We start from the raw sequence: 25181 nt of genomic DNA on the forward strand, positions 1-25181 counted from the left end.
ATATCACAGAAATTAGGAAATTAATCTACTACGTATTTTGTAACTATGTACAAATGTTTGTTTCCAGAAGAGTTTCCTTCATATCTTGCATGTTTTTATTCTACTGTACCTTCCTTCCTTTCCTTTGGATGCATTTATCATGTTCAGATGCAGAAATTATCCTTCCACATGTGCAATCTTTCAAAGACAGCCCTTTTACAGAATTCCATGAAATACAGAAAATTCAAGTTATGCACTGTTTTAGAGCCCCAAACCCAGACTGAATGAAATAGTTGCATCGGGTTTGCATTAGAAATGTTCCTGACTGTCTCTTTGCACCGGTCAGGGTTACATTTAGGGACTAATATCTGTAAAGCTAAAACCTAGGTGAAGAAACTTTTATTCAAGCAAATTTTTCTGGTGTTTTTTCTGTTGTCGGGGTTTTTTTGGTAATTTTGTTTGGGGTTTTTGCTTGTTTGTTTTGGTTTTTTTGTTTTTCTTGTTTGTTTTACTTGTTGATAAATAACAAAGTGAAGCTGAAAGGTGAGGTTCACCTCAAGCTCTCAGTATAACCTAAAGACCCAATGGAAGCTGCCTGCTTCAAAACATTAGAAAGTGTCTCCAAGTGGAGCTGCCCAGTTAACAGTGGGCTGGATTCATTTGGTAGCCTATTAACTAGAATTTAAACAGCACATTCATAACCTACTTTCCTAGAGTCTCCTTCACAAGAAAAAAAATCACCGTCCAATTAACAAAAACCATTCAAACATATGAGAAAAAGAGAAAAGGTCACCTAAACTGCAACTGTAAGCATGTCCAAAGAAGCCAAAGCATCCTGCAAACTCCCTGTCTGGTTTGCATACATGTCTGGAATTTGGAAGCACAGAATCTGCTGAGGCAGCAACTCTTGGGCCATCAGAAGTAGCAATCACTCTGACAGTGCAAGTAAAGTTGCCTCTTTTACAAAGTGCAGTTGAAATACCTTGCTCTTAGCACTCCTAAAGGTACTACAAACATATTGAAATCCCACACTCACTGATGTGGTTAGCACAAGTCCACATGGACATCAATATGTGAACTTGCATTTTAAATGCTCTCCTTGATGCCCAGAATGCTCCCTGGGCACCTTGTCTACTGTGTCACAATTTCATTGGGGAAGAAAAGGTGCTTGTCAATTATTCCCAATCCGCTCCCCCAAGTACAAATTCTTAAATACATAAAATCATATTCGTGGGTACATGTCTATCGACTAGCTCACATTCAAAAGGGATACCTTTTTATATAGAACAAAATTTTTACCTCTATTCTCTCAAAGATACACTGAAAGTGTTGTCACAAAATAACAAGATAATAAGGTACTGTAGCCTGTTGTTATTCTACTAAGTACTCATTATAAACCAGATGCATACGAAAATATCTGCTACTTGAACAGATGAAATGAGACAAGCAAATAAGTATCACCATTCTAAAATACAATTCCTAAATTATATCACAAGACTTATAAACACAGGACAACTAAACCTTTATTTGAAATAGAAAAAATTATAAGAGAAAACATTCTCTTACAAAGTAAAAATAAAATTAAATAAAATGGCATTAAAATACAATGAAGTTACTGGTCTATAATGAAAATCTGGACTCCATCCACACACTTCCTTCCTTCAGAAGGCCTTCTAATGCCTCCACAGCTCCTTTTATTTTTCAAGCTCCCATATTCCCAGCTAATTTGATATAGCAACATCATCAATCACCTGAGACAGGAACAACTGTCTGTATTCTCCAAGTCTGGCTCAGCGATTCCCTCCTCCCCACGCCTTACACCCATCAAAGCTTTTCTCAGCGCCTTTATTTACTCCTGCAACACTGGTGCTCAAGCACATCCTTTTGTTAAGCTTTCTGTGTACACTAATTACTGCGAGATAGTTCATAAACACGGCATTCATGCACCTTCCAGCAGAAGCTGCAGTCACCGGAGAGCACGGCGTGTAAAGCTGGGTAGGCTGGTAACAGAGCAGGACACAAAGTTGACCCTTTATGTGTTTGTTCTGTACCCTAACAGCAAGGCTACCTCACCTGCCACGAGCAATGCAACATTTGCTGTCAGCTGCACTAAGGTGAATTATCAGCAGTGTTACCGAATCCCATCAGCAGCTCGGATGCATGGAGCACAGAAAATCCCTGCCAACTGCCCTGCTGAGCCCCCAGCGAGTCCCACCGAGGATCCGCCAGCGCGCGCGTCCTGCCGGGGCCGCTGGATTCCTCAGCACACCCTCCACACCTCCTCTGCATTCATAATGCAAATGTGCACCGTGAGCTCCCCTGAATCACCAGATTAATACATCCTCTGGAGAAATTACATTTGTTTTCCTTTTAAACGAGCCAGTCAGAAGGGCTGAATATGGCATTCAAGAATTATGACGGGTGGGAGCATTTTTAAGTGACTGATTTTGCAGCACAGTGTGCCCTATATTTATTAGCCTTTTACTCTAGGGCTATTTTAATTGTTATCTGTTCATGCATGCTACACTATATAATGAAATGCTCCCATTTCACTCCTAGAGTGGAGAGTTTTTTATGTGTATCTCTATTAATGACCCTTAATTAAGTTGATTTTAGTAATTTAAATGTGATTTTCCTCTGGTCAAGAAGTATTTTTAATGGGAGATATTGAAAATGAACTCTCACATAAGCCCTTTTCTAATGCTTCTTGTTTAACAGTTACAGCAATTTATTGAGCTATGTTTCCAATGAATGAAGTGTGGGGTAGCTGGGCAAAAAACTGCTCATTTACATGATTCATCAAATGTGATTGTTAGCAACTTTTTTTTTTGTATTTATTCATTAAAGATTTCAATTTTCCAAGCAATTAACAAAAATACTACCAATGGATAAACTTCATAACAGTTCTGAGCTACAATAAACACAAGGGTGCATCTTAAAAGAGACAAGAAATAAATTAACATATTTTAAAATGATTTAGTCATAGTATCAACAGAAGCAGAGTACCTAAATTATTTTGAGATTATGAGAATTAACATCCAAAACTATTTAGGAAATAAAATTGACTTGCTCTTGCTAAAGTTAACAACATCAAAAGCATTGTTCTGACAACTCTTTTCAAAATATGTGATTTAATCTTTCTTTTTAAACTGAAAAAAGAATGATTGTAGAGATTTTCCTAATATAATACTCATTGGGAGGTAAAACACTAGAGAGCTTCCATTTGGCTTGTCAGGTAATTTTAATACTCTAGCATAATTTAGGTTCCTGTGCAAACACTCATTTTGCTGAAACTTCTGAGGATTCAAGTTTAAAATGAGGTATTAAAAATCACTGAGGGTAACAATATGTGGAATCCAGCCAATGCAAGTAGGTAAGAATACATAGCTTCTTACTGCTAATTACCAAATGTTCCCATTTTTCAATCCAAAATAATGGCTGTGGTTTGAAAGACCTTTACTTGTAATTGTAACTCTAACTGTCTAATAAAACACTGACTTTGTAACCCTCCTGTTGCAAAGGTATGTCCAAACTTCAAAAATAGGATGGGAAAGATTAAAGGTCCTTTCCAGCTCTGTGTAACCTGTGTAGCAGAAGAGCAGCTCACATTTCACATGCAATAACCTGCACATTTGCTAAAAAAAAAAAGAAAAAAAGAAAAGAAAAAAAAAAAAAAAGGAAAAAACCTCCAAGAACAACATAGGGAAATGCCCGAGGCAGAAGTTGAAACTGATTGGGCAAAGTAGAAAGACAAGAGCCCTTGAAATTAAACAAAAGCAAATTCATTCTGTTGACAGATGTTGATTACATCAAAGCCCTGAAAGAACTTTTTTTTTGTTTCTCTTTTTTTTCCCTTTTTTGCAACTAATACCTCCACATTTTCTGTACATTATGGATATAATGTATCTTAATCAACATAATCCAACACATGATAATTCTCAAATTTGGTAAAAGTATATTGTAAGAAGGTCTTAATGACAGGCTTCTCCAAACAAGAGTGTATTCACATGGTCATGTCTGCATACCCGTGCTGGTCACGCCATCATCAGCCCCTTACTTCCAGGGGTTAACTGCTCTGGCAGCCAAATAAAATACAGAGAGCGCTGTGTAATTATGGAGACAGTCAAAGGGCAGACTCTATTTTGAAATCTATTTGCACAGACAAGGTCTTCCAATTTCGCTTACAGGAAACAAGCTGGTAAAGGGGGTCTCCTCCTCTCCAGATGCTTTCCACACGTTTTTCCCACATCAGGAAATCGTGGACATGGACACCATGCAGCACTGTTTCCTGGATTGCAGAACTATGTCATTACAAGGAGAAGAGCAAGTCCGTGCTTGTGAGAAATATTTCCTCCTAATTGGATGTATTAGGGGAAAGCAAAACCCACAAGGACTACTGAAAATGTGACTAGCAGCAATTTGTAAACAGGACGCGGCCACAGCTGTCACGATGGTACTGGAAAAGAGAAAGCAGGAATGAAAGGGTAAAAACACTCTGTTTTTAATAGCACGATTGGGGAAATGAAATATTCATCAGGATAGATGTGACTTCAGTTACAACAGCAACACATTGGTGAAAACTTCAACAACAGCATGCTTATGACCCTACCCTGATAAACCGAAACACAGGCCAGTATCTTGCAAACATTATATTCTAATTGGGATTGTTTTATTTAATTTTTCTGGAAATTAACGACAGATTTTGTTTAGTTAATAGAGGCATTAACAGACCTGTTCTTGTTACTCTCCTAAGAGGCAATGAAGCAAAGCAATGGTCAAATGGTGACCGACTCCATGGTAGAAGAGTCAGCCCCTCTGCCAGCATCACTGTGACTCCTCTGTGTCACTGAAAAAAGTCACTTTTGGCCCTCAGTTACACTCCTTGCTAATTACAATTCTGCTCTTGCTTCATGCAGAGTGGAACTGGGCAATTTGTTGGCTATATGCCAACACAAATGAGTTTGTAAATTTATAAACTATATGGAAACAGATTCTTGTTTGGTTTTACTTACTATGATTTAGTCTAGACTAACAGACTGAAATGATGAATCAGTGCCTTCTGGAATAGTGCTATGCTTCTAATTCATTATTCACTCAAACTTAGGGCCAACAAAATAGCTGTTCTGCAAGTTGGTAAACTGGGAAACCACAGAGAATCAGAACCCCTTCTATTTACAGGAAGGATGACAGCCTAAGGGTACTTCATCCCAATAATAACAACATTCAAGTACCAGTGCCCAGGTCATGACAAGCCATGACCCTCCCCATAGCTCCTTCAGGAAGCTGGCTCGATGCCACCTTTTATCAGCAGCAACTGACAGTGCAACTTCAACTAACAAGAAGAAAAAAATTAGTATTATATCCTTAAAATCTCCTTTGACCAGTTGAGCAGTTCTGTATATATACAGACACACGGACTCACACCAAGGCAGTATAAGAAATAAATTAACTGACTGAGAAGAATTCTGCTATCATTAAACAGTACTTTCCCCTTTTATTATAGGATTTAAAAAGCAAAGAGTACAATCTAACTATAGCTGAATGATACTCATTAATATACCAAAGGAAATGAATTGTCTGTTACAGAACACGGGATCAAGCTGCACAGACATTGGGAACAGGGCACTGCAGTACTCCAACAGAGCCTTCCATCCCGGTGTTATTTCTACTACATTTTCTCTCTCTGACAGAAAAACGCAAGAAGAAAATAAAAAGACAGTGTTGTCTAAAGCAATATCACTGCAAAATGAGATAAGTCCAGTACAAAAGCTGGACAAAGCAATATTAAGGGTTTCAATCACAGTTACTATCAAGGGAATTGAGGCTCCAGATCACAGCATCTGGCAAGTTTCAACCTCTCTGACTAGCAGGACAAACATTCCTCTTATGTTACTGCATTCCTTTATTGAGTAAATTAATTTATCATAAAATGAATAAATTAGAATGAGAAACATATCTGTTCAGGCTTCCACATTTAACTACGTTTTCCAAGCATTTTCTATCTGTCTTTAGATTTTTTAAAAGATCAGAGAAATTCCTTTTGCTTTAAAGGTTGTTTATTGTATTAATGATTTTGATTTTGTAGGGAAGTAACAACTATTGGAACAAGTTCATTTAAAAAACAGTAGTTTCAGATTAAAATAATAAGCTATTCAAATAGTCCTTACACACACCACAATACCAAATCTTGTTGTTTATATACACCTACCCACAGCTCTAATATTCATTGAACCCTACTGAGTTAAAATCTTTTCAGGTGCTCTGTGAAACAACTGTTTTTCAACTGGCATGTTTATGTCCTATATAGATGCCTGACACAATATTAAATGTTGAAAAAAATCCTACTCTAACCTCTTAAATTTCCACCTGAAATGGAAAAAACATATCTGGATCACCATAAAATCCATTTCGCATCCTTTCTGTAGGCAAGTAACATTGCTGAAATAAGAGTAATCTTTGCATAGGAAATTTAGGAATGCTCCTGAACATTATATAAGGATGTTCTGTGCATCTTGACACATGGGAAGAGAATAGGCAGTCAGTCTTTTTCCTGCAGTAAGTATTTTCCATACACCTGCAGACAAATCTCTAAGGACACAAGATGATTTCTGAATCACAGGTCAGTTTTATCCCAAAATTAAGGAAAAAAGTGCCTATGGCCAGCAACTTGGGGATGAATGTCTTAATAAAATAAGATTACATTACTAGTCATTCGGTAAAATTGACAGCTAGAATTATTTCTTGCCTCATGTTAAAAGTTAATTACTTGTATTGTCCTGTTTTTACATGAAAACACAAGTTATCCTAGGACAGTAGGTCTCTACTCAGAAAACACCTATGCGTCCTTTGCTAGAGTGACGAGTCTAAGGCTGGGGAATTACATCCCATAATGCAGATTTCCAAATATATGAGCAGAGAGGTCCAAGAGTTTACAGCTTTTTCTGCTGAACTGCCGTGGTGGTGGTAGAAATAAGCTCTTATTTTTATTTCAAGAAAATGCTCTGCACAAGATGTTCTAATCAAGAGCTTGCTGCAGATAACCTGTAGCATCCTGATTAAAACACTTATTTTTAAACCTGTCAGTCATTACTGTGTGCCATTAATGCGTAACTTGGAAGCTTATTCATAAATATGTGACATTTGGGTCACTGAGTGAATTATAATGATAGAATTATGGATCAAATTCGGAAGAGTACAGTATAATGTTTGGGAAATGTTTTAAATGTTTTTTAAACACCTTTCACTTCTCTCCTTGCTTAACATTTACAAAGACCTCTTTTTAGCATAAAAATCCCTGTTTATCAAACACTGATACAGGAAGAAGTTGTTTACATTTTCAGAAGTACCAACATACATCACTTATGACAAAAAAACCAAGCACTCCATAAGAAATGCTCAATCACTGTCAATCATACACACTAAAATATACATAAACCTAAGTATGTGGTATGAACTGTATTAGATTCAAACTGAACACCGAATTACAACTATAACAAACAAAACCCAAATAATTACTAGTGACTCACAGCCCTATTTACACATCTCACCAAACTATTGGAAAGGTAGGTAACCATAGAAACATGTCAGCCTAAATTCAGCACTTCAAAATTTGTATTTAGTTTAAAATGCTGACAATTCTGTTTCTATTTGACAAAATCCATATTTTTAAAGGCTTCAGTTTTTGCTTTGGGACTTAAATGCTTAAAATTATTTCACCTGTTGGCTACTAATAATTTGCCTTTTATTTTTGATTTTACGCGAGTAAAAATTGCAGTTTACTCTCAGTAATATAAAATGCTAATATATTTAATATTGCAAATTAATTACTAACATTTCTTTAATGACTGAAATTAAATAACAATATGAAACAAACACTTTTGCACTTACTATTAAATGTTTTGCATATAGACTTTTTTGAGCTGCACACTAGCAGAAGAAAGAAATTACTCAAATTAACTGTTAAAGCTGAAATGCTAATAGCCTTTTCAACTTATAGTTCTTTTTCACTGACAATTGCAATTTGCATGGCTTAAAATTTAATACTATCATTAGTACTAATGTCCTATATTTTACTTCATAATCTAAATGAGAAAAATATTATTTTTGTAGTTCACTGGCTCTTATGCTTAGGCTGTAATGTTCGGTGTGTATTTCATTATGTAGATGAGCAATGGAAGTTGTCTAACATGATTTAAATGGGTCAACAGTATTTTCCTATTCACATTAATCATCCAGACAGCCACACTCACACAAAAATAGCCTTGAAAACGAAGCTAGGAACTCTGTTTTTATCACCGCCTCTTCCCAGCGCTCCAGCAACAGCGACCACATGCTCCGGGAGCCTCGGGAAGGGCAGCCCAGGCCGGGCGCTGCCCTCGCCAGCGCTCAGCTCCCGCCGCTGCCGGCCCCGCTCCCCGGGCTGCCCGCGGCCCCGTGCCAAGAATCATTCTCGTCCTGCGAAGCTCAATGGGAGCTGTGTGTTGACAAACTGAGCAAATCTGAATCGGCAAAATTCATTCTTGGCACGGGGACACACGACTGTGCTGAAAGCAAAGGCGCGCTGCCCGCTCTGCTGCGCTGGCAGCCGGCTTCTGCTGGCGTAAACACACTTGTCAGAGCTCCCACTAAAGTCAAAGGACACAGGATGAGGCCATTTATTGCCAATTGTTTATAAAACACATCAAAATTAAGGGTTCTGTTCTCAAGCCATGTAACTACCATCTACGGCCCACTTCATATATGGCATATTGCAAATAATGTGGCAATTTATAAAACCATAGCCCTTCTGTAGAAAGGGAAGCTGTTCTAATAAATACTAAAGGGGAAGAACACAAGTATAAAACAAGGCACAAATTAACGGAATGATTGTGTACCAAACATTCAGACTCATTTATTCAGAAAATATATTATTAAGCTGAAAAAGAAAAAAAAAGAATAACTCATTTCTGAACTATCTTCACTGGGTTATTCACTCATGTTGTATGGTTTATTAGACTATTCTATGTCTGATTATTTAAGCTAGACAGAGTAAGCAAAGAGTCTTTGCATTTAGGTCTCAAACTCCTTTTTCTACACTGAAAAGGGTTTACACAGTCTTTTCTGCACAGATAGTAAATCTCTAAGAAGAAAGAAATGTTTTGCTTTCCACAAGATCACAATAATCTAACTTGCCAGCAAAATATGACAGGCAATTCTTCTGAGCATGTTTAGCTACCTTGTCTGCAAAACTGGGCAGTAACCTGTGAAATTCTCTACGGGGACATGCATTTAATCAATTACTAATTTGTAAACTCAACTCAGAACTTCTAGGTTCAGTCAATTACACACTAAGAATCCTGCTGCATATTTTTTACACATGGAAAATGTGAAGTCTATCTCAATCTAAATGCAAGGCCCACTGAAAAGTGATGTGACTGTGAATTTGAGTCTTACAGCCCTGGCCACAATTTCATAGATGTCAAGTCTCCTGCTCTGCCTTCAGTAGGCAAAGAGCTACAATAAAGTTGATTCTGATGTGGCTGCTTCTCTGGCAATGGCACAGTCATTGGAAGCCTTATGCCCATGCCTGGGCCATGCCTGCTCATCCTGCAGTGCCTGGTAGCAGCCCACTGTCACTGCTTGTCACACCAGAGAGGACACGAGAGAACTGCTGTCCTTTCCCAGACACCCCAGGTGATTATCTTCATCTGGATGAACCTTCAGCTCCAACACCCCACCAACCTGTTTGCAACACCCATCTGGTTTCCACAGCTGGGGATACTATTGCAGGAAGCTCTGCCAAAGTCTCTCCATCAGCTACATCATTCTATACTGATTTTGTGAAGTAGCTTTTACAGAAGAGTTATTTGGACAAAACAGCCTCCAAATGAACAAAAACAAGACTGTCTTTATCAAGGAGAGTTTAGAAACAGCCACTTCTGCAGTCTTTGGTTTGCTCTGCAATTACATTCTTGCCAGAAAATGTGTATTAGTTAAGAGTACTCTACAACTCAAACCTCTTAGACAACATAATGGTACTACTCAGAAAACTCCTAGGACAGTTATACCAGCAAAATAATTCTTTCTGGTACAACTTGATCCTTTTGAGAAACTGATTTAGGCTTCCTAGAAGAGAACTATCCTCATGAGATGAGCTTCTGCTGATCTAGCAGGGTGTGTTAGAGCATGAATAAATCTTTATAAACCAAATCAAGGCCCACTACTGTATTTACTTTTTAAAAGAACACACATTTCTACCATGACTCACAGGAATTATGTTAATAACAATCAGTGCAGAACAGCCATCTCCCAGGTGTTAGTTCAAAAAGGACATGGCAATGACATTAATCATCACCTACCATTTCACCCACGAGGCACGAGTGTCATTCGATGCTCAGCTCTGCCCAAGCGACTACGGGCAACGTCTCCTCTCAGTGTCAACCCCACACGTCTCCGTGAGATGCCTACCCACCTTGTCCAGTGGAAAGGAGCTCAGCAACAGCTCTAGCTGAGTTTACAAGCAAACTCAAGAGCTGAGATATCAAGCAGAATAGCGGCAGATCTGCAGTGACTGCACCATTTCTAACATAAAGCATCTCCATTTTACATGGAGAGAAGCTAGGAGTTCACTGCTGCTTCTGCCCAACTCCATCTTCACCTGTGTCTATCAGTAAATCTGAGCCTGAACAGCTGAAATTCATATGAGGAACAAACCTGTCATTTTCTTTCAATGTTATGCCCCATCTGTTGACTTTCTTTTTAAAAATACATAAGGCAACACATAATTTAAATTTATGTGCAAGAAAGCATGAAACAGATAATCTGAGAAGTGTACAAATTTCTACAGAGAACATCTGACATGCTGTAAGTATTCATGTATAAATTCAGATTGTATTCATTACTGCAATAGTTGTTAATGGTTCAAAATGAGCTTGATCTAAAATGAAACATAGCTTTAAATAGGTTTTAACAATGAATACCTGAACATAAACATCTTTAAAATGTGAAAGCTAGAGAGTTTATAGAGCTAGTTAGAGTGGCTGGTTATTTATAATCTGAACTCAGAAGAGAACAGTGGGACTTTCAAAAACACACATGGAAGTTTTCTCAGGCTGCAAGCTAGAGAGTATGTCTGCCAAAAGACCTCCAAGGAGCTCTGAAGAGCCCTTTATTCTCCCTTCTAAGGCTTCCATGCATCAGGGCAGCTTGTTGAACACTTTGTTTTAACATTCTCCTTTTTCCTCAGAAATTATGAAGGGAAAGACATTACTGAATTGGAAAGGACATAATCTCTAAAAGGACAACAAACTTACTTTCCATATCTTGTTTCTATGTCATAAAACATTTCCAATGTTTTTCACTCAAATAATGTTTTCAATATGAAGTATCTTAGGGGAATAATAATTTAAAAAAAAAATCAAACTTTCCTTGTCCTCCAAGGAACAGCCAGTTACCATGCAGATACAGCCCTTTGCCACTGAACAGTTCAGCTGGTAACATTTGCCAATCACTTCTCCCAGATAATTTCAGAAACATAGCACTATAACATAATAACTACGACAAAATAGAGAATTCTGACACTTCTTATTATACTAAACATAGCCACATACTATATTGTCCTGCCTGAATTGCATCCAATAAACCACAGCACCTTAGCCTGTGGTACGCAAATTTTCATGCATACTCCCTTGCATTTTACTCCTGCAATTAAAACATGCACTACTCTGGTCACATGACACATCTTATGAAGTGAAGGCAACTGCACTTAAGTTATTATATATGACTATGAATCTATTAAAGATGGGGCATTTGTGTCTGTCACATCTCTAACACAATCCAGCAAACCAAGATTGGGGCGAAAGTGAATATTTAATTATCCAAGCTGGACAGACTACATGGTTCTGATACATACCAAAATACGCAGCTGTTTTCAACTTGTGACTCAACGAGTCACAAGCTGAATTTGATAGCAAGACTTTTATTTAGAAAGCAAGTCCATTATCAATTTGTTTCAGCTTCCTACATGGGAGTCCACATTGCCACTGGAGGATGTAAGCAAAGACAGTGCTCAAAAAGCTTGAAGAAGAGTGAAGCAACAGGGCACAGCCAGGGAGGTCTGCTCTCAAGCACAGGGCAGCTTTGCCCCTTCTGTTGTTGGGCAGTTTGTGCCTGCCAGGCAGTCTACTCACATTTCTGAAGAAGCACCCTGATAAGAGCACATCACTGTGCAGCACTGGCTGTGAGTGAGTGCCTGGGGCAGGAGACTGCCCAGGCTGGGAGTGCTGGGTAGATGAAGGGACAGGGAAACCTGGGCACCAAGAGCCATGGAGCAGAGGAACATAAGCTTTGATGGCAGCTGCAGAGACAAAGGGTCAGGGAGAGAAAAGTTACAGTGGTTCAGACAAAAGTGTGAGTGTCAGAAGAGAGCTGCAAAACAAAAAAAGATAGATAACATGGGAATTTGGCAATCAAAACACAAGTCACATAAAGAGGGTAAAAAATTACCAACTCTTCGTAAGAGAAGAAACTCTTACTATAAAACAACACAATTTTAATGTTTTGAAACAGTTCCTTTAAAAAATGTACTAGAGTCTGTTTTCATCCTAGATAACACCAAAGGCCAGTGGTGTGACCTGAACTGGTGAACACAAAATACAACTTTTCTTAAATGGAAGCTAGAACTTGACTTCATACAATGCCTTCCTACTTAGTGTGTTACAAATTGCTTTAAATACTGGCAGGCAAACAGCCATTATGCACTTAAGAGTTCATACGCAATAATACTTAGCATTTTTATAGAGCTTTTCATCTTCAAAGTGCTTTACAAACAACTCATTAATCTCAACCAATGCACCTGCAAGGTAGCTGAATACCTGCATTGTAGGTGGAGAAAGACACAGAAGGTTCAATGACTCATCCAAAATCCTGCACACTACCAGCCTCAAACATCCCTAGCTCCTGGCTCCTAGTGCCATGAAGGACCTGAGCCCCACTCTGTGCTGAGATCACCCCTTCTCTTCAGCCACTCGGCCCTAGGAGAACTTGTTTTACTGCAGGGCAGTGACAGAGTGCCAGCCTAGCTGGAGACCCTCCCTCTTCCAAAGCTGCTAAGTTCCCAAGGACTGCTAGCTTCCACCAGGATCACCAATTGCAGAAAGTGGGAAGTCCATGAGAAGCCAAAGCGAGACTCACAACATAGATTCTCAAGCTGATCCACCACCAAGCAGAGAGCTGAAAAAGCCTCTGTGCTGGCAGAAGCCTTCGCCTCTCTCCCTAATTATTTCTAACTGCTGCACAGACTCCAGAGCAGGGGATTGCTACAAGCTGGACAGCAGAACCCTGAAGCCTCTTGCCTCTGAATACTGCCACGATTCAGGAAAACAGCTCTGGTGTTCTCTGACTATTAAAAACTTGCAATGAAATTGTGCCTTCATGAATGGTAATTCTCTTCCCCGTTGGTGACTGGGAAAAAAAAATCTTAATGTGATTATACTGCATGATTGTATTTTCAACTTTCTGAGGTTTAAAAATCTGATATGATTTTTCTTAAACCTCAGAAATACCAGGAATGTCAAATCTGGAGCAGATGAGAAACGTGGAAAGCGTGAATAATACAGTATCTGTACTGTGCTACAGCAGACTTTATATTCCCTTACACAGAGAAAATGAAACATGAACTTTTAGTAATAACATCTTTATTTCAGATGTTTATTAGTGACTAGATTTAAATATATAAATCTGAGAATTCTTATCTGTTCAGTCTTCACATTTGTAAACCCAGAGCTTAGCAAGGTTCTCCAGTCACTGTGGATCCTCCCTGGGTAAAAAGCTCATGTTTAAAAATATAGGTCAGTGTGACAAACTGCTACAATAACAGAAAAACAAACCCCACTTTTTCTTAAGATAGCGAAGAAAAAAGTCTCTCTACAAGTAATGGTATAACATGTTAGTTAAGCAAACACAAGCAGCAAAAGATAAATGAATGGCAAAAATGTGGGTAGCTAAAAGAGTTCTGCCAGCCTGCCCAGCTGACCTGGGTATAAAAGGCAGAATAAGATGAAAGAAGCAGCCTTTAATTACTCTTCCCCATCTTAATGTTTTACACTTATAAAGAAAAAAAATAACAAGCCCTCATAATCCAAAACAACATGAAGAAATAACTCCTGATCACTAAGCAGAAACTATGAGTTCTCCATATTTAGAAGACTTTTAAGCTTATTATTTCATTGATTTAAAGTGAGCTTGCGTCTGACTGCCAATACCACGCTTTTAAAAAACAAGATGTCAAATCTATAACTCCCAATGAAAATAAAGGCATATAAGAGCAAACTAAAAATAAAACATACAGGAAGTGCAATTAAATTTAATTACACTGAACACTAACATTCATTCTGCAATCACAAAAAATATTCTAAAAACATTTTCTAAATTAAAAACTCCACCATAATATTCTACAGCTAAAATAATATGCAATCGTTATATAATGCAGTTTTTCCAACAGAACGAAACAGATTAAAGAGCAGCATGAAAGTACAAGATTAAAATATGCAATTGTATCCACTAAACTCTGGGAGACCAAAAATGATGATGCAGTAAAAAACCACCCAACACCATAACAGCAATGCCACAACATTTTTTCTATTTTGTTCAATAACTCATCACTTTATCTGCGTGCAGTAATGAAGGGATAGATGTCACAGCAACTCGTGTCTGGCTCTGTGTGCTCTATTCTTTCCTGCTTCTGTTTTCAGGGTAGGTTAAAAAGAATCTTTTCTCCTAATCATCAGCAAAGCTGTACCAGATTTCACTTGTGGTAAAATATGCTCCCCATCAGTACAAACATAAAAACAACAAAGAAAATAAAAAAGCAAGAGGCAAGGTCTGAGCAGTTTTCTTTCAATTCCCTTGGGAATCGTGGTTCTATAGGTCTTGAATTCCCAGGCAGAGGGGATCATGTTCATCAGTTAGGCAGCTCCTCTGGGCCTAAGTCCAGGTAGACTGCTTGTCTAAACTTGATGAAATATAGGCGCCATCAGGTAGCAGCAGTGGTCAGGGAGACTCCAGAAATGTGTAACTGAAAACTGAAAAATGAAATTAAAACAAGGCTGTAGCCGAACAGCCTCTTTCTACAGGATGCAATAACTGCAAGGCAAAGAGTTTATAACACACAGACTGCTCCTTATATACGTTGTCCTGCCTTTTCACATAAATAATATGAAAACTGGATTGAGCAGACAAGCATATTTTAACACACATTGATTTTAAATAGAAATGCTTAGGAGAGAAACCACTGTGACAAATACACATGGCTTGAATAGACAAAACATTGAAAAGAAGTCATTGCCCTGTAATCCACTCTCCCTCCCACTACATTACTTCAAAATATTTTCAAATTAAATTTTCATGCTAATAAGTATTGCTAGATCAACAGCACTGGGATGTGGTGTCTAGAAGCACTGCAAGCTACCCATCAGAGCACATCATCATTTCAAACTGTCAAAGAGAAGAAGAGGCAGCAAGACTCTCACCAGATGTGCATTTTGACGTGCTATGGCAATGTGCTTGTTTGAGAGTGGAGAAGGAAAGAGGAACTAAAAAAAGGAAAATTATGAATCCCTAGTTGATAAGATCACTGTAACTGGGTGTCCTACAGGTAGTTTTAGCACAGAAAAGGCCTTTCCAGACTGCACACATGACCAAGTACGACTCTGAAATCACAGACTGCAGTGGGCCAGCAGGACTGTCACTGAAGAATGCTCAAAAGCACCCAAGATTTTATTTTCCTCTTGATTCACAACTGTCACAATCAGAACATCATGTCTACTAGATCCAAATATTAGGGAAAGAAAAAACAGTTTAGATTTCATGACACCGACCTCCACTGCAGCTTTACCATAAAAGAGGTTAAAACCAGAAGTAGCTTGTCTTCAAGGTGATCTCAGCCAAAATTCACATCTCTTCAGAATAAAAAAAATACCATAACACCATAGAAATATTTGTTGGTAGCCTCAACTTTACACTCCAACTATAGCTATACATGGAAAGCCACACAAGGAATGAGGTTAAGTGTGCCAAACTGGCTCAGTAGGGTTTCCCCTGCACAGCTATGGAATACCCATGACACACAAATCCCAAACTTTGCAGATATGTGGTATGTTGTTTTTATGTGCACCCTAAATTCAGCTTCTGGTCTAGGTAGGGTAATTCAGTGCAAAAACTTGAGTAAAAGAAATTCTGTATCTAAATCTAGAAGGCCACTTTACCTATGTCCACTGCTAAACTGTGTGTTTGCCTGGTAACTCAGGAGCAGCAGACACGAGGCCAGGCTCAGGCCCTGCTTCATCGTGCTGATGCTGTGCTGCCACAAAACCCTCCAGAAATTACTCCCTCAGTGCTAGAGTTTCTCCATCCATCAGCTAGTGCTCATGATTTCAGCCCCTTTCAGTCTCTTAGCTATCTGCACTGTGAGCTCTCAGAGGCAAAAAAAAGTTTTATTATATGCTCACAGGACATTTGATCCTGTGATTTCAGGGAGTGAAGCTATCTGCTCTAAAATACAAGGTAATTCACTATTCGAGGTCCAGAATTTCTTTAGGAATGATTCAATACTTCATTCTTTCTCCTCAAATGCTATATATTACTCTAAACAAGCTTATAGGCTGCTAGAGATCTCTCATATACTCTGCCACCATTCTTGATGTTTAAGTAACAGAGCATGCAAGCACTGAGTAGCCAGGCACTTCACAGTTTGATCCTGCACGTAGCCTCAGCAGGGTCATCTTCCACTATAGATTTTAGGAGTCTGTATTTTTGTTCCCTTTAATTTAATCTCTAAAGATTGTGAAGTGGTATTCTTTATTTCACTGATTTGCTGTATGAGCATAGAGAACATTAAATCAGTGATTTGGTTCTTTGCAGAACACTGAGACTTGTGTGTGTTGGTTAACACTGCATTTGTGAGCCTGAAGAGTAGAAGACTGAAGCAACATGTAAAGGAGAGAAGAAGTTTGCCTTCTGTGCTGCCCAAGGGAGCAGTGAACTGAATATCTTGAATTAAAATCACAGACATGACTTTCCATTTCACGCTTTCCACCCTGTTACTTGTTATTATGTTGAGCCTTTGCTTCTGCATCTGCAGCCAGGTAAGACTCTGGCAGGCAGTGTAGAAGCTGTGCACGCAAACAGTTCTCACTCGCAGATAGCCCCGTGTCCAACTGTGAACACAGACACAGCACTGTAAAATCCACCTTGGAAGCACAGCAGCAAGACAACTCCCTACAACAGGGCATCCCACTTTCTTGTTAGAGGCATTTCCAGAGCTTTGTGATATTTTCCTTCGAGGTCAGTAGCCTATGCACAAAGCTCAACACCACACCAGGGCAGCACGCTTCTGCAGACGGTGGAAAAGTCTCAGAGCTCTGCCATAGGAATGGCTCTTCTCTGCTTAGAGAAAGCTCCAGCTGAGCTTTAAGGGAAATTCTGCAAGATGAAAAGTGATTTATGCAAAATACTGTTCCAAACAAGGTCAATTCTGCCTCAAGAATTTTGGCTGGGCTTACTTTCCTTAACTTCTGGCATATGGAAATGTACCTGTCCAATACATTTATCACAGACTAAACACTGGCAGGTACAGGACACTACCTGGACCTGGGCACCCAAGATGTAAGGCATGCAGAGCACAGAACGCATTCAAGAAAAGCTGAAACTAAGTACTCCTGAGGAACTTGTCATTAACTTTGTCTCTATGTGGTTTTAGCTGTAACCACAATGGTGACGCTCTGGTGCCAGGGCAATGGGCATCTTCCTACAAAGGAGAAAAGACTTCTTAGTCTGAAATGAACGGCTACGAGAGAAGGTGTGGGTCACTAAAGCTGTTGATGTTGCAGAAAACGTTGGTTTTCAGCAGCTGTCCAGGACATCTGTTAATGACTTTCCCTCATTTAAAGGCAATCTTAGCTAATGCTGAGAAACCTAAGCTCACAGAGAAACCACACCCTACACATCCACCCACAGCCAGAAATGATAGATCTCATAAGAAAAAAGACACCGTGTGCTGCCAACAATACATTACCTCTCCACTGAAAGAAGAGAACAATTAAACACTTTATTGAAAAGGGAATATTTTTCTCTCGTGCCTCAAACCATAAAAGTGCATGTCTTCCCCAGAGCTGCTGCATAGTTGAAAAGGGAATAATTCCTCGCCTGCCTGATTATTTTCGAGACAGGGAGGAAACTACCTTAGGATCATTTAAAAAATGTTGAAAGTGTACTACAATCAAATGGTTTGAACTTCCACCATGCATCACTTGCAGCTCATAATGCTAATGTTAAATTCTGGAGACATGAGTCTGTCTACAAATTAATGGAAAATGTGAATTAATATTTTCTTCCAGCTAATTGCCCAACTCATATATCACACAGTGCAGCCAAGCACATTTTATCTTGAAAACGCTCTTGCACAAGTTTTAAATCACTTTTTCTCATTTGCCAAAACAAAAGAGAATTACAGCACATATTTAATTGTAAGTCTGGAATACCAGGAAACAGTCAAGTCTCCCCAAAACCGTTATCTGTATATTCTATGGAAATTTTTTAAAAGCATTAGGTTAGAAGTACTGGAAGTTACTATAGGTGAAGATTAATTGTTTGAGTTGTACATTTCTGAATTTCTTTTTAACAGTGAGAAAAATACAGACATAGAGATACTTCTACCATTTGAATATTAATAGTGCTAAGAAGATTTTTATGATTCATTCTTAACATGAGAATGGTATCTAATATGCTGAAATTTGTGGTTAAATATGCTCACCAAAAAAGCAAGCTATAACAATTTTTTAAAAAGAAATACAACTCCTGTTTCAAAATGCACCATCAGAAAGGTGGAAACAGACTGATTCAGTAGCATATGGCAACAAAAAAAAAAGTCTGAAATGAATATTTTGATTATAGGAAAAAAAATCATCTAATTTTGAGTCTTTTCCTCTTAGAAATACTGAAAAGTTTGAATTTTGGAAAACCATGAGCATTACCAAGGTCTGCAGATTAAAAAAAAATGCAAGAAATGAACTGTATCAGAAACTGCTCAGTAAAAGATGCAGTAAAGCAGGTACTTTATTTATTTAACCACTTCCCAGATGCAGACCCCATAGCACACTTCTGTACAGTAACATGCAGAGTCCAACATAAAATGGCAATTTAAAAGCTGATTACCAGTTTTACCATCCTAAAGGTCAAAGCCATGTCTGATCAGAAATAAAAACCATGTAAAATTACATGTCTGCAGTCTATCTAGAGCTTGTAAACCAGATCACATTGCCTCAGTCACTTGCTACACCTTCTTTATTAGTCCAACGAATCTTTCTAACTTGTGTAATGCTTCAGGATAGTTTGATGATTTTCATATAAATACCCTGCTGGAGAAGAGCTCATTATTCCTTTAACAGACACAGTTTTGGCTAATCTAACTATGGAGTATAGAAAATACTGACAACCATGCATGACTCACTAACTTGTGCCCTCTATGGCAATAAAATGAAATAAAATGAAATAAAATGAAATGAAATAAAATAAAATAAAATAAAATAAAATAAAATAAAATAAAATAAAATAAAATAAAATAAAATAAAATAAAATAAAATAAAATAAAATAAAATAAAATAAAATAGAAACAATAACAACAAACCAAACCCCAACTCATTTCTAATGAGACTCGGCACTTCTGGGCAAGCTTGAAGCTGTACTGCACCAGAATCAACTCCAGCTACTCCCTCTGTTTTTATAAAAAATAAAAAAGGCTTAAAACCAAATTTACTTATTTCCTCCTCATTTTACTAACAGAGGGGAAAGAATAATACTCTCAGAAAAATGTTGAAAACAAACATCTCTAAAAGGCTCTGTAGTGACAGAAGAAGAAGCATCTCACAAGGTCTCACATTCTGGTACTGGAGACAGCTAGAGCTTCTAGCTAGGTGCAGTTTCCAGGTCTCCCACTGAGGAGCCTGTGGACAAATTCCCAGTTCCACAGGAGGCTGAACAAGGCAGCTCAGCCCCTTACCAGGCACACAGCCAGCCTGGGAACGCACCCTACATGTGCAAGGGATGTATCACACCCCGCCAGTCTGTACTGAATTGACTTTAAAAACCTGGCCCACAGTAAGTCACACAGATCGTCACAGGATTCTTATTCATTGTTAGGGAAGCAAGATCAGGAATCATGTATGTATGTAACACAAATGTATGTAACACAAAAGTAACTCATTTTACATGGGATGTCTTCTCATCAGTTATTTCCCTGTGGCTCTAAACCCTGAAATTTCATTATAAGAAATTAGGGGCTTCTACTCTACAATAATTCACCCGTATAAAATAAATAGATCTCTAAGAGATTACTATGATTTAAATCATCTAAGATAGAATTGTAGACATAAATGCAGTTCTTTCATGTCTTCTACTTTATTACCAATAAAGTGGCACAGATTCAATTATAATACCTGAAACTATCATATCTAATCAGACCATTTACAAGCCAGTGAACCAGCACACAATCCACACTATTTCTAACTACAAACTGTGACAGTGACTTGATGTGCCTGTGTTCTGGGTGCTTCCTAGTTTTCTTTTACAAAGTAGTAAATTCAATTCACAATCCTATGTATCACCTGTAAAATTCTTTTATACTCTTCAAGAAAAGGTGACAGCTAAAATGCAGTTCAACCCACTGCTAGTCCATTCTGCAATGCATCATTTGAGCATACAGAATTTCACAAAGGTTTGTGGAAACCACTCACACCCCAAAGGGTTGTGTGCCTTCTCCCTGGGTTGAGAGTGTTTGAATTCTGACATCAGCAACGTGGAGACTATTCAACTTCCCTGTATAACTACTGAAAAGTACTTTTTAATTTCCCAGTATCTTTCGGACTTTTTTTTAATAAAGGGTTTTTTTAGGCTAGCCCAAGTCCTTCTGATGTGTGGAGAAAGCATTTAATCAGTACACCAACTTCCAAGATCCCTGCTGCTCAAATGCACTTATGCAAAACCAATTCCATAATAAAGAAAACTTTCGTAATTTATAAAAATGTAACATCAGATATATTAAAAAGAAAACAAACAAAAAAAGAGTCTATAAAAAAGTAATTTTTTGTCCAATAAAGGTAGAACAGATACCGCTAGGTGAGCAGAAATCCACTTTAAATTACTTTTATCTTTTGGTATTTGAAATTAAATTATACTGAACTGTCCAATTCGGGGAAATTTGGATTTCATTTAATCAGTCTTGTCTTAACCATGACAGTTTCACTTTCTCGAGTCTCTGTAAAAGCATATCCCCTGGGGCAGCTGAATAAGGTTTGATGCCTGAACGGAAGGTATGAAAGCTTAACAAATTTAATTCGCTAGGTCCTTTTAACTGGATGACAGACACTAGGTTTTCAAGTGCGCATGGGGCTGAAGACAGATGTAGAACATGGACACACAACTTTAGCCTGAGAAAGGTTATGTGGTAGAAAAAGCGCTCATCAGAGAACCTCAGGGCACGGGGGCCAAGGGGCGCTGCAAAGCCGTGACACGGCCGTGGCAGGGTGAGGTCTGCAGTCGGACGGGCTGGCAGAAGAAGGACGTACTTATGTCAGATTACTTCAGCAGCAAAAACCACCACAGCAAAACCAGAGCGACACATTCCTACAGCCTTCCCGCTCCGCGGGGTCCCTGGGAGCCGCCGGCCCCACGCCGAGCCCGGGGAGACACGCCTTAAGGGCAGCTGAGACCGGACAGCTGCGGCCGCCGCTGCGAGCCGCGGCCACCGCTGCGAGCCCCCGCCGCCTCACACCGCCCCCGCCCGCCGCCTTCGCGCGCCCCGGCCGGCGGAGCGCTCCCTCGCAGCCCTCGGCAGGGGCGGCGGCGGCGGGACCTTTCGCTCCTCGGTTTCAAAGCTAGCTCCGACTGAGCAGCGGCGCGGCGGCGGCCGGCGGGAAGGGCGGGGCGGCGGCCGGGCCCGCACCTCACCCCGGCGGCGGCGGCGGCGGCGCGCACTCACCTCCGCTCCGCAGCGCGCGGGCGGCCCTGGGCGCCGCCATGCTGCCCACGTGAGGCGGTCACGTGGCCGTGTGCGGCGGCGGGCCCCGAGCGCTCCCGTCCCGCCCTCGGCCGGCGCGAGCGCGGTGTGAGGGCGGCGGGCGGGACCCGCCCTACCCGGGCAGCCCGCACGGCCCGACACGGTCCGGCACCGGGCTCCGCGCTGCCCGGAGGTGCCACTCACCGCCCTTGTGTGCGGCCCCATCCCGCTCAGCTCGACAGCATCCCCAGCGGGATTGGTGGTTGCTCCTCCCGCCAGCGGGGGACGGGGCAGTGAGACCGAACTGCCGAACTGGGATCGGTCCCGTGTGTTACAACCATACTAACCATGAGTGCTGGAGCTACCTCATAGTTTCTTGCCATTAAAAAATAAACTTCAACCAACTAAGCAAGCAAGCAAGCACCACCACGCTGCCTTCAACTTCATTTTTGTGAATAAAATATGACCTTCTCCTTATGAACTAATTAATGCAAAGGAATATCTCAAAGGCAGGTGCCAAGAGGATGGTGCCAGACCTTTTTCAGTGGTGCCAAGTGACAGGATGAGGCGCAATGGCCATAACTAAAGCACAAGTTTCACCTCAGCATGAGGAAGAGCTTTATGCTGAGGGCGGCAGAGCACTGCAGCAGGCTGCGCTGGGAAGGGCTGGAGTCATCCTCTCTGCAGACATTCAAAACTCACCTGGATGAGTTCCAAAATATAGAAGTTATACAAGTAATCCTTTCTTATATCCTCACCCTCATGTAATGATCTTTGTTTCCTTACATACATTTATGTGCACGCACACAGTGGTAACCTGTGGGATAAGTAAATTGTCAAATGAGAACTGAGGCTGTTTATCTCCAGATTTATTTACATCCTAGTACAGCCATTAGCAGTTTTTAACTTCCCATGCACAAGTTTTATGATTTAGTTAAGAATAGACTCAAAGCCCAAGGTGGATGGGAATGCTGAGCATATTGCACTTCCGGCATTTCTGATTTTAAGGAGCAAATTCCAAGCATTCTCTGATTAAAAAAAAAAAAAAAAAAAAAGTGCTGTGATCTTAAACTTTGCTAGTAAAAGTGCATCTCCTTATCAGCTATCAGAGCATGATAGGCAGCCTATCATATAGCTTATATCCAAAGTACATAGTAGTTTAAAGATCAATACCATACCTTGCACTGCCTCCAAAAAATAAAACATTCCACTTCTTATAATCACATTCTGCATGAACTGACACGTTTCATCATTACTATTCAGTGAGAGGAGAATGATAAGACTGCCACAGAAATAAAGATATAGCAATAAATACAGAGAAAGCATTGCTAAGCTGATCAGTTACACCTCATGAGCACCATTACCACTGCTCACTGGTGAGAGCTATGCACGTTTCATTTGCAGGGCCAAAATGTGCACATCTTCACTTTGCTCCTAATTCTACAACATAGTATGGCCTTTCAGGAGTGTGAATTGCATTAGGCATCATTTTATCCTCTTTTGTATCTTGGCAAGGCTTTAGGAATCCAGACACTCAACCATTAGTTCTATAACATCAATGTGCATTGTAGAGCAATCACACATTCTGCTGCTTGGCCTAAGAAACTACATACAATCTTGAGGGGGTGTGCTTGTGTGTGCCTACAGAGAACAGCACACTTCACTTGAAAGTATCCATGTATGATGAGTAATTCACCACGTTTTCCTCAACTGTCACTAAAGGAGAGAAACAGAGCTCTAAGGTAGCCCAGTCTCACTTTCCTTATCTGAGTCAGCAAGTGTTTCCTACTCAGTGGAATGAGGCCACTGTTAGAGAAAATGAAGTGAGCACTTGGCTTTTGTCTGCATCTGTAAGCCCTAAATTCCTGATTGTAACAACCTGAAAATTGGTTGATGGCATAACAAAATGGAGGCAATCCTAGTTATGTTGCTACCACCTTTGTAATTACCTTGTCCTTAAGTGTCAGGCTATTTCACAAATACTTGTAGGTACTGACTAGTGGTTAGATTGGACCAATTATTTTTGCATGCCAGAAGACAAGAGGGGATCAATCAAATTACGATCAATTACATTTCAAGTGAACTGTGTAATATTTGCAGTCTCTGGATGCATCTTAAGCCTAACAACAGTCATTATTCAGTAGTCCCTAATTTATGCTTGATGCAATTTTTCTCCTTTTGCTAAGAAATACAAACAACAGACAGTTTTAAGGACCTTTATAGCAGTAAAATGGGGGTGAATATCTCAGAAAAGAGAGACACACCAGAATCTAACACAGCAAACCTGAAAAAATCATACTTCGCTGTGTTCAAGTTGTCACCAAAAACAAATACATCACTTTCTTCTTCATGTGTATAATTGCCTTTGGGTTACAACTGGCAAATCCCTTGAAATGTTTAAGATGGACAGTGATGTCTCATGATGTCCTGAGTGTCAGGTTGAGAGGTAGTTTTGGAGAAATCACTTTTCAGCCCAGGATTTATTCAACACGTCTGTGTGAAAGACTCCTTGAAGAATGTTTCATATCCCATCTCACGTACATTGGTTCTGTGCTGTCAAAGCCACCAAGCACTAGATGTAGAATCTCAACTTTATTTCCTTCCAAAATTGGGCAGACTGATATTAAAATAAGCAAAAGTGCTAAAGAAGACATAAAGTTTGTTTTTTACATGCAAGTTTCACAGTAGTCAGTAACAGCCTGTAAGACAACAGTTGTATCTTACGCACGCACAGAATCTTTTACAGAGTAATATAAAAACACACTTCTAGTTTAAGTATAGCAGCTGAGGTTAGGCTTAGATCCTAGTTTCGGAGGTTAGGCTTAAACTTTCCTATCCAAGATTGTCTTAAAAGAGGATTTAGTTCCACAGCAGCTTTTGCTGATGAGACTGGTGCTGTTTGGGTCCTGCTCTAATCACAAATAGGTCTTTTTTCAGCACTGATGCTCATCTGACCAAGGCTGAGAGAGTTTGGAGCCTTGAACTTGCAAAAACCCAGGAATCTCCTACATCAGTGATACAAAATTACATATACAGGTAAAGCTACCCCGCATATAACTTACATTACACCTCGAGGGAAAGAAAAATAACATCTTTACAGGTCCCCATCATATTAAATTCATTCTAAGCAAAGATTTTCTCTTTTCTATGAAACTATGAAGTTTTAAAACATGAA

At 39.6% G+C, this 25181-nt stretch overlaps 1 protein-coding gene across 2 annotated transcripts in view; it reads right to left on the reverse strand.

Moving 5' to 3' along the window:
* The window catches only part of METAP1D (methionyl aminopeptidase type 1D, mitochondrial), a 44951-nt gene extending 22554 nt beyond the window's left edge, over positions 1-22397 (reverse strand). The window contains exon 1 of one of the 2 annotated variants that reach the window (XM_063400520.1): positions 4165-4408. In XM_063400520.1, the coding sequence (XP_063256590.1) occupies positions 4165-4228 (64 nt within the window). In that variant the 5' untranslated portion in view covers positions 4229-4408. Of the gene's footprint in view, positions 1-4164; positions 4409-21988 lie in introns of those variants that run through there. The other variant, XM_063400519.1, reaches the window with a different exon arrangement.
* Between the last annotated feature and the right edge of the window lie 2784 nt (positions 22398-25181).

The sequence above is a fragment of the Prinia subflava genome, chromosome 6 (genome assembly GCF_021018805.1).
Source record: "Prinia subflava isolate CZ2003 ecotype Zambia chromosome 6, Cam_Psub_1.2, whole genome shotgun sequence".
Classification (NCBI taxonomy): Eukaryota; Metazoa; Chordata; class Aves; order Passeriformes; family Cisticolidae; genus Prinia; species Prinia subflava.